Source organism: Amblyomma mixtum, chromosome 10 (genome assembly GCF_055824585.1).
Source record: "Amblyomma mixtum isolate Tamu chromosome 10, ASM5582458v1, whole genome shotgun sequence".
NCBI classification, from domain to species: Eukaryota; Metazoa; Arthropoda; class Arachnida; order Ixodida; family Ixodidae; genus Amblyomma; species Amblyomma mixtum.
The window spans coordinates 100,711,798-100,722,219 of NC_143021.1; the positions used below are offsets into that span (position 1 = coordinate 100,711,798).

A 10,422-nucleotide genomic window follows, 5' to 3' on the forward strand; every position below is an offset into this window, starting at 1 on the left:
TTTAAAGGTCGTCCAGCTCTCCCTTATCCCTGACGTGAATTGCATTAGCTCCGTCAGTCTTTCGAACAAGGACCTTGCCGTTCACGTACCAAACAAACTTATAGCCTTTTTCTTTTGCTGCTTCCTTTACCGACCGTAGAAGGTCCCTGTTATGCCGAGTCAAGTTTTCTTGAAAGAAAATTGCAGGGGTTTCATTCCTCAGGGCGTTTTTTTTCTTAAGCCATGTGTCTCTGGTTCCCTGCTTTGTGAAACGGACAAGAATTCCCGGCACGTTGTCTTGCCTAGCGGGCAGTCGATGCACGGCTGCAACATCAGCCTCTTCAAGCTGAGGTATCTGGAGTTTATCAGCTACCTCATTTAGACAGCATATGAGTTTTTCACCCTCCACAACAGCGATTCCATGGACCTCAAGGTTCAGTCGCCTACTTCGGAACTCAAGGTCGTTAACCTGACGTTGATTCAACGGCTGCATGCGCTGTCTCTCTTTCCTCCAGTTCTGCCACTCTTTTTCTTAACCCTTTGATTTCAGTACCTTGATTAGCAATCCTTTCTTGAAATTCATCGAATTTCTGCGACAGAAACTGAACTGCATATTCCATGCTGTTTACTTTTTCAACCAGAGCTGGCAGGCGCTCAAGTTTTTCGTTGATTGACGCAAGAACTAAGCTTACATCAATGTCATCCTCACTTCGGCTAGACCGCGAGCCTGCGCTCTTACAAGTCACGCATTTCCAGGCTTTCTTAGCCACCTCATATTTAGATTTGTAGGTTTTTTCTTGCAAACCAGCACATTTCCCGAAGTGGTACATATATGAACACTCACTACATTTAACAGCCCCTTCATCCTGCACAGGCAGCTGACACGATAAACAAATGTCAGACATAGCAAGTAAGAAGCAAGAAGAAACAAACAAAAATGAAAACCAAAAGCGAGAAAGTTCCGTAAGCCAACTGTTAAGCAATCCTATTGCATAATTTTATGGCAGTGGCAGTAGTGGCAGTAGTGGCAGCAGCGACAGCGTAAAAGAAGCATTGAAGTGCAAAAGAAGCTTAGGATTACTAACCTGCAACAGCAGAGTACAAATGTTAGGCGTGCTTCCAGATGCTGCCGCCGCTGCCAAATGACCGCCGACCGGGAAACGCCCCACAATTTACAGGGTGCGACGCGTTGAACGGCGCTTGCGCAGACGGTATCCTCGCAGTCGTGAATCCAGAAGCAGAGTGCAGCCTATCGTCCGGATTTCGTCGCAGGAACACTGACGATAAGGATGGCCGCCGGAAAATAGTGCTTCTGACGATGCCCCAGTAGAGTCGAATGCAGCACGGCTTCAACACGGACACTGCAACAGCAGAGTACAAATGTTAGGCGTGCTTCCAGATGCTGCCGTCGCTGCCAAAAAAAAATTATTTCACTTGTGCATCTCCAAAAGTGATGACTAAGAGATAGTGCTCTTAAAATAGCCCTCTGTCAACTTCTGACGTTTAGCAGTCGCTGTTCCAACTTGCGATACTGCGGACACAGTCGTTACCCTACGGCCTGACACGCTAATCCCACCCTCTAAACTGCGCCATCGTGGTTGAAAAATTGTCAAAGAATTCCCCAAATTGCACCAGCCGTTCTAGCAATAAACGCATGTCAACGTCTACAGTGCCGGCGAATACAAAGTGTGCACCTTCTAAGGATACCTGGAAAAGAGGATCGCTGCTACTGCTCACACAACGTCACTGCAATGCTGACACTGATACGTTGCGTTGCAATGCAGCTTTGGGTTCACTTTTAGAACACTATGCAACCATCTCTGCTGATACTTTTATAGAGACTGAAACGAAAAGACCGGGTAAAGTGAGGATATAAGTATTCTGCAGTAAATATGCTAGAAGAGCCATTTGGTTGAGATTTGTTATGAGACACGCCATAAATAGATTAATTTACTAAATATCCAAACTTTAATGGTTATAGAAGTATTGCCGTACTGAAAGCTCTTAAGTTAAAGGCCCCCCAACCCTTCAGCGATGTTCATGTAGAGAAGAATGGCGTGAGAAGAGCACTGGCTTTGATGATTTTTTCTTTGTGAACTATTTACCGGAGCACATCCTTGCTGGTGCCCCAGTGAAGCCCGTCCGGTCCCTGTCCCGCGCCTCGCGCTAACTTCGCGGTTGTCAAGAGGGGAATGCTGTCCAAAAAAGACTACACAAAATGCCTGCTCCTCCAGTGCACTTAGCCCGAGCCTGGCTGCTCACGTTAACCCCGCCTAATTAGCTGAAAACAACAGCGCCTAACGCCTTGAAACGGTTGTTACGAAAGCATCCTGCGGTGACTTGATGGCGTGGCATCCTGCATGTGAACCTGAGTAGCACTAGTACCCGCACTTACCGCCTCCGCCGATGACGAGGAACGAAAGTGGTTTTAAGGAATTTGTCGCCCGACAGACGCTGCCTCTGCGTCGACAGATGCTCTTATCGTACCTACGGCATCAAGTCTGCCAGAAGCGAGGCATTCGTTAAGCTATTGAGCCCACAAGGGAAGGGAAAAGAGGGGCTCGTTGTGACATGCATGAAGGAAACGAAGTTACCGAAAACGACGAAACATAGCTGACCTTTAACTTTCTTTTCATTCAATTGTGTTGATGAATTTAATTTAATAGTGTAATTAATTTGTCACCAAAAGGTAATTGATTGGAACGCAAACTACAATACACCACATGCTTGCATTGGGATGCGAACCCAAGCCTCTCAAATTTCTTTTTCAAATATTTCACTTTCAGACGTGTATATATTGTCTGTAACCTAATCCTGAAACAATTCATATAGGGGGAGGAAACCGCGAGGAACTTCCGTCTCAGCTAAGTGGAAAAACAATCGCTTAAGCAATAACTGTGCCTCCAGCCGCTCTGATCCTAACTGAAGAAGTAATTGCTTCCAGCGGCTATAATAAAAGACAAGATCTAACCACACGATGTTTCTGAAATGAGAAAATATCTCTCTCTATCCATACCTTTTCATTTCCGAGCCGCGCGGCCCTTGAAATCGTCGCGCATCTTTTTCGTGTTTCGCGAACTTCTTCAGCCGCGTTATCTCGGGCGCTGTCACCTGTTTTGCGGCGCTGGAAACAGACAGTGGCGTCGTGTTGTTTCCTGTGTTTGTAATGTCGGTGCTGCGACAGCTACGGTCGTTTTCTGTTTTTGAAATCGCGAAGGCCGCACCGGTACCCGCTCGGATAAGAAGAGAACCTCTGCCTGCGATCGCCTAGTCGGAAGCCACCGCTCATTTCGGCTCTGTGGATCATGAACTATACCCTATTCACTACTGCTGACGAAACAATCATCGTGCTTGCTCGGCAGAAGGGTTTGCAAATTGTGGGAACCCATTATGCGCCTGTATGTTAATATAACTCTGTTCATATCTGTCAGCACTTCGCGCACTTTAGCGTGCGTTCCCAGACACCATGAGAGCCTGTGGGGGTAGGGGTCTCGGTTACAATACGGATGGCCACTGCAGAGCGTAGCAGTCTCATCCAGAGAACAGCTACAGAGTGACGAGGGGTTTGGTCGTTTGGTGCCGAGCTTTCCCCGGCTGCAAGACAGAGATGGGTAGGAGCCAAAGGTTCACAAACAAAACATACTTTATAGAGCACAAAGATAACACAGAGGATTTCACAATGACTCGTACGGGCCCATAAAAAGTGATTGACAAAACAACGCAACTCGGGCAAAGTTACACTCGAGAGAGATTACAAAAATGAATTGTTGCACCTAGAGTGCACGAACACAAAAGAGAGACAAACAAACAAACAAAATTTGTTCACCGAGCACTGCGACAGTCCGACGAACAGAGGTTCACGACGGTGCGTCCCGTAGACTGGCGCGCGCTGCCTCTTTGGACCGCGCCTGGGCGAGTGGTGTTGCCCCGGGAGTCGAGCGTGCGTGCTTCTCTGAAGCTTTTAAAGGCGCATCTCCATGCGCTCACCAGAGGCGCAAGATTGCAGCGCCTACGTGTAAAAGCGCACGCCGTAGCTGGTCTGCGCATGGGCCAGGCGCAGACGCGAGCTGGCAATGGCTCTTAGCGAATATCTGTCCATGTCAGATATTTGCCCCTCGCTCTCGCTGGCGCCGCAAGTGGCTCGCTGGTTTGCGGTCGTAGTAACCAATCAGAGAACGCGTTCTCTCGGCGTCTGGCACGGCCCTTCGCGCCGTTTTCTACGCTAAGCTGAATTGAGCGCGAGTACCAGCGACAGGAGGTGACAGGCCACCGAGTTGCGTATGTTTTCCTACGCTTGTCGCAGCGCGGCACTGGGCGCGTAGGTGCTGCGCTCGTGCGGCTGGGGCATGTCCATGGAGATGAGTCTTTATTAAATGGTGGCTCGGGCTGACAGACAGCAATCAACGCCCTTCATATATAGGTAAGCTACGCGCCTGTTCTTTCTTCGCTAAAAGACAGGAGCGCACATACAGTATCATCTGTGCAATTTCCTTCCTCTCTGGAGCCCGGCGGGTGTCCCCAATGGTCAGGCGCGAAGACTCGCTTCGAGATCATTCTTGTGTGCCGCAGCCGTCGGGGCGCGAGTGAAGGGGGATAGGGCGTCATTTAGCACTCTCAAGGCTGCGCCCTCTCCGTCATAATTTATTTATTTATTTATTTATTGTACCCTCAGGGCCCGAAGGCATTACAGAGGGGAGTGGGAATACATAAAATTTTCAGTCTAAACAGCAACAACAAGAGAAAACAAAAATAAACCAGGAATACATGACAAATTGAAAACACAGGAAGGCAATAAGATTAGAATGCAGTAGGGATATATTGAAACAGTGTGTAGACAGTGAAAGGCAATTTTTATACAGTAATAAACGACACATACTCAGAAAGAAACATTAAGGACTTGACGAAATGCATTGTTATCAGAAATACCTGCGATGTCGTGGGGACGGTGATTCCAGCTGGCACAAGTTCGAGGTATGAATGAGTCATGAAAACATTTGGTGTGACAAGATGGGATTCCAACTTTATGACGGTGATCAACGCGTGCTGATATGTAACATGGTCTTGACAGTAACTTAGGGTTGAGAAAGCTGTTGTGGTAAATTTTATGAAAAAGACACAATGAGGCTATTGATCTGCGGTGGGAAAGAAGTGGTAGGGACAAACTTGATTTCATGGCGGTTACACTGCTTGTTCGGTGATAATTAGAAAGAATGAAACGGCATGCGCGGTTCTGCACAGCTTCCAAATCTGAAACAAGTGAATCGATGCCAGGGCTCCAGACAGATGCAGCATATTCTAACTTGGACCGTACCAATGTTTTATAAAGTAATAATTTTATTGAACTAGATGAACGTGAGAAATTTCTGCGAAGGTACCCAAGCATGCGATCAGCGCTATTTATTATGTATTCAACGTGAGTTTTCCAAGACATGTTACAAGAAACGTAAACACCCAGATATTTATAACATGACACGGTTTCGAGAGACACGTTGTTAATGTGATAAGAGGAAGGGGCATTAGAGAGACGAGAAATGCGTACATGTTTACACTTATTAATGTTTAGTTGCATGTTCCAAATAAAACACCAGTCAAGAATCTTGTTAATATCGGATTGAAGACAACAGACATCATTATCATCTTTAATTTCGCGGTAAATAACACAATCATCGGCAAAAAGATTAATTGAAGAAGAAATGTTAGCCGGTAAGTCATTTATATAGATGAGAAAAAGGAGGGGCCCAAGAACTGACCCCTGAGGCACTCCGGAACGGACAGGCAAAGAATGCGAGTTTATACTGTTCGCTGTTACGAATTGTGAACGGTTAGAAAGAAAGCATTGTAGCCATGCAAGGACATTAGGGTCTATGTTAAGATTGCTTAATTTAAGAAAGAGAAGCTCATGCGAAACAGTGTCAAACGCTTTCGAGAAGTCCAAAAATATGCATTCTGCCTGAGACCCGTGGTCAAGGATGCAATGAAGGTCATGTGTGAAACATATTAGCTGAGTTTCGCATGAAAAAGACTTACGAAAACCATGCTGGGCAATGCTGAAAAAGGAGTTAGATTCTAAAAAAGAGATGAGATGAGAATATATGACGTGTTCCATGATCTTGCACGGAATACTAGTGAGCGATATAGGTCTAAAGTTATCAGGAGAATGTTTATTTCCGGACTTATGCAGTGGAATCACCTTCCCAATTTTCCAATCATTGGGAATACAACCTGTTACAAGAGACTGTTCAAACAATTTAGTAAGAATTATGGAACAATAGAACTTTGTATTAATTAAAAACTTTGAATTAATGTTGTCAACACCGCAGGAAGAGGAAACCTTAAGATTTTCTATGATGCACTGGATGCCTGACGCGTCGAATTCAACTGGATTCATAGGAAGAGCATCAAATACAGGGCACACGCGATGAACAAGAGAAACATCACTAGAAAATTCCGCAGCAAATGTATTGTTTGGAACTGAAGAACATTCGTATGGAGGAAAGGCAACGCCATCAGAAGAAGTAAGTAGAATTGTGGAAGCGTCTTTCTTGTTAACTACATTCCAAAATTGTTTAGGATTATTGACCAGCATAGCAGGCAGGGTGTGGTTAAAAAATGTATCCTTTGCGTTTTTTAGCGCACCTTTGTACTCTGCAGCTGCGGAAAAGTGGGCCTCCCATCGTTGTTTGGAATTCAACAACTTCGCAGAGCGGAACAAGCGCTTCTTTTTATTGCAGAGTCTTTTTAAAACATTATTAAACCAGGGTGATTCCCGATCGCACTTCAGATATCTTAATGGTACAAAAGTGTTAATGAGATGTTCAACGATATCCTTGAACAAATCCCAGTTAGTGTAAACAAAACGCTGTGAAAAGCCTGGTAAGTAATCGTCCAAAAAACGAGCTAGTTCGCAGTTAATAGCGTTAAAGTCAGCCCGTTTATAATCTCTAATTTGTTTAGTCTGACTAACTCGGATAGATACAGGAATTTGTACATCAAAATGGAGCAAAGAATGATCACTGAGACCAGGTAGGTAAAAAATCGAAGGGATAAGATCAGGCACGTTAGTTAGAACAAGATCTAAAACATTCGATGAGGATAAAGTAGTTCGAGTAGGTTTAGAGACTAACTGCGAAAGATTGAAATCCATACAAGTTGACAAAAACTTTTTACACTCCGTAGAAAAAGAGCAGAGATAAGGTGATGTATTAGTCCACACGATACTAGGGTAGTTAAAGTCGCCAGCTAAGACAATAGGTGTACTCGGAAATCGTACAGTGATCATGTTAAGGGAATCATGCAGTTCATCAACGAATGTTGGGCTCGAGGACGGGGGACGGTAACATATACCCAAAATCATTCTCTTAAAACGTACATTAAGTTCCACCCAAACCAGTTCCAGGCTAGTTGGAATATTAATAGGCGTTGCTACAAAGTTATCCGCGACAGCTATTAAAACACCTCCTCCAGATCTCTCACTTCTGTCAGATCTAAACACGTTATAGCGTTTTTTACAGTCAAATAGTTCAATGTCCGCTATCTTGGAAGAAAGCCATGTTTCGGTTAGTAAGACGACATCAGCATCACACGAATCAATGATAGGATTAAGTTCATCCCGCTTGGGTAGTAAGCTTCGTATGTTGGAAAAAAGAAAAGAAAGCGAGTTGCCAGTATCGGACACCGGCCCACTGCCCCTCGCGCAGCCCTACGGCGCGTAGGTCGAGCCAGAGGTACCGTGATTTGACTGCCTGATTGTGGACTGGCGAAGGAGACAATCGATCAGTCTGCTCAGCATGTGACGAAGCAGCGCTACCGTGACTCGAGTTACTATCAAGAAAAGTTGCTGATGCCCGAAGATTAGCCTCCATGAAAACGCAGTCGCGAGCAGAAACCACTCCGACATTCTGGAAAAATCGACGAAATGCGCTCACGTAATTCCTTGGCGCCGCGCTGGCGAGTGATGGTGTAGAGGGAAGCAATACACACAAGGCTAGGCGTTCTCCGAAGTTTCAGTAAATTTCAGGTTCTCCTCCTTCCTTGCGCCAGCACCCCCCCCCCCCCCCCCCCCCCGAGAAGGTTTGTTTAACTAGAAGACTGAAGCTTTTCTTCGCACCAGGGGTGCCCCGTCAGAGACGGTCTTGGTATGAGTTTACGATACAGGGATAAAGGGAGTACTTGAAGTTTATGTACAGAAATTTACATCCCAAACAAGTTTAGGCACTGGAGACAAATTAAACGGCAGGAAGAGAAAACAACAAAGTGCGGAACTGGCTAACACTAGGGGAGCCCTCTACTCGGCATAGAGGAAGATGCATAGCACCTGACCTTAACTCAGAACCCTTTTTCCGGCTCCGAAGCCCGGTTTTAAAGACCTAAAGGCCGCGGCCCACATTCGGTAGCATCCAATCATGTTGCGCTACTAACATGATTGGTTAATCAAGGGCATGTCCAGCCCTCCAGTTTCAAAACGTCCTCGGCATCGATAGGTGCAAATCTCTGACTACGCGGCACACTTGAGGGCACGCTCTCTCTGGCGCGCCAGTACGAACTGCGTACTGCGTAAGGAACATAGCCCCTGCCTCGTCCAACCATACGAGTACGGTCAGTTTTGCTACACTTGATTTTGCGACCTGTAGCACGGAACGTACCGTTCCTCGCGCCGACCTTTCAATGTGAAAGCCACGCCCCTGCCTCTAGTACTTCACCTCGCTTGGAGCCATTTGCCCCTTTCCTGCACGGGCAAGCATTGAAATTTCCGCTCCCTGCCTTATAGGCGCTTGTCGGTCTCGTGGCATCACCTAACTTTGGGGCTGCATGAGCTCCTGCGAAGTCATTTGACCCGAATTTGCCTGTGGCAAGTCGCCACGCATTTCCCGGTCCTCAAATGAGCTGATCAGACACACATCGGGTGCCGTCTACAACCTGCGCGGCGCTCTGCCCCTGTCGGCTCAACAGGCCCACCTCCGTTCTCTGCCTCGGATGGAAGGGCTCTTCCAGCACTAACGCTACGAGGCACTTCCTGCCATTTGCCCGACGCCGTCTGCCTTTGCGGCACGTTAGATTTCCTCCTGACACTAGTTCCGTGTCGGAGGTCACAATCTCATTCATAGAGCCTGCGGGAATTATATCGCTGTCCTGCTTGTTACCGGGCAACTTGGTCTCGACTGCCCCCGGATCATGAGAATTTGGCTGCTCCTTTTTGTTGCTAGCCGCCCGTGGTGGCGGAAAAACTGTGATACCTTCGCGCCCTTCAGGAATCCCGTTTTACCTTCATGAACCTTTTGTGGCCTTTCCTAACGAAGAGGCGTCCACGCATGCCAGCTGCTTGTTTACAGCCACCTAGCTGCTGTTTCCTTGACCTGAGCTTGACGAGCACAAGCCTTTGCCTTCCAGCACAGGTATCCTCTCCTCTCTGGACTCGGAGCAGTTCTCCCTGGCTAGTTCACTAGCTCTCCTAGCCTCCTTGAGCTTAGCCAGCTCGAGCTCCAGCTACTGGCGCTTTGCTTCTAACACCTTCAAATCCGGAGGTTTTTCCTCGCATAGTGGCGCCTTTCCACCATTTACTTTTCCAAGTTTGACCTGAAGGTACGCTAAGCGTGCCTTTGCTAATTCCACCTGGTACCCTCACATCGAGTGTGGGTCAGCACCGATAACCCTCCATACCGCCTTCTGTACCTGTCAGCTGTCCCTACCAGCTGAACACATGAACAGGGACGTGAACAATGCGACGAAGGAAACTCACAGTTTCGATGCGTCGATGCGCATTGCCAGCTCTTTGGGTGTCGGAGTCCATCGTCACTTTCACCGCACGCTGCGATGAGCTGGTGCACACCGCTGGTCCTGTGCACGTTGAAGTCACTTGCTTCGACTCGCAGGTGACCGTCCAGTTTCCGTCTCGACGTGTTGCTTCCCCTGGCTGAATGCACTCACGCGTCGCTCGACTTTTCTCGAGTCTTTTCTCGAACGCTGATATGTTGCCTGGTCGTCGCCTTTTTCCCTGCCTTCAGTCTTCTTACTGCGCCGTCTTCCGATGGCCGCAGGATCCTGTCGACTGCGCCAGTAAATTTCAGGTTCTCCTCCTTCCTTGCACCAGGGGTGCCCCGTCATAGACGGTTTGTTTAACAGGAAGACTGAAGCTTTTCCTCGCACCAGGGGTGCCGCGTCAGAGACGGTCTTGCGATGAGTTGGGATACACGGATAAAGGGAGTACTTGAAGTTTATGTACAGAAATTTACATCCCATACAAGTTTAGGCACTGGAGACAAACGGCAGAAAGAGAAAACAACAAAAGGCGAAACTGGCTAACACTAGATGAGGCCCCTACTCGGCATAGCCGAAGATGCATAACACCTGACCACAGCTCAGAACCCTTTTTCCGGCTCCGTAGCCCGGTTTAAGGACCTAAAGGCCCGGCCCACATTCGGTAGCATCCAATCATGTTGCGGTACT

At 47.3% G+C, this 10,422-nt stretch overlaps 1 protein-coding gene across 1 annotated transcript in view; it reads right to left on the minus strand.

Moving 5' to 3' along the window:
• Positions 1–1,086: 1,086 nt before the first annotated feature.
• Positions 1,087–10,422, minus strand: part of LOC149326540 (uncharacterized) — a 23,348-nt gene continuing 14,012 nt past the window's right edge. Inside the window, exon 6 of the mRNA XM_089564608.1 lies at positions 1,087–1,340. Within this exon, the coding sequence (XP_089420734.1) occupies positions 1,087–1,340 (254 nt within the window). The remainder of the gene's footprint in view (positions 1,341–10,422) is intronic.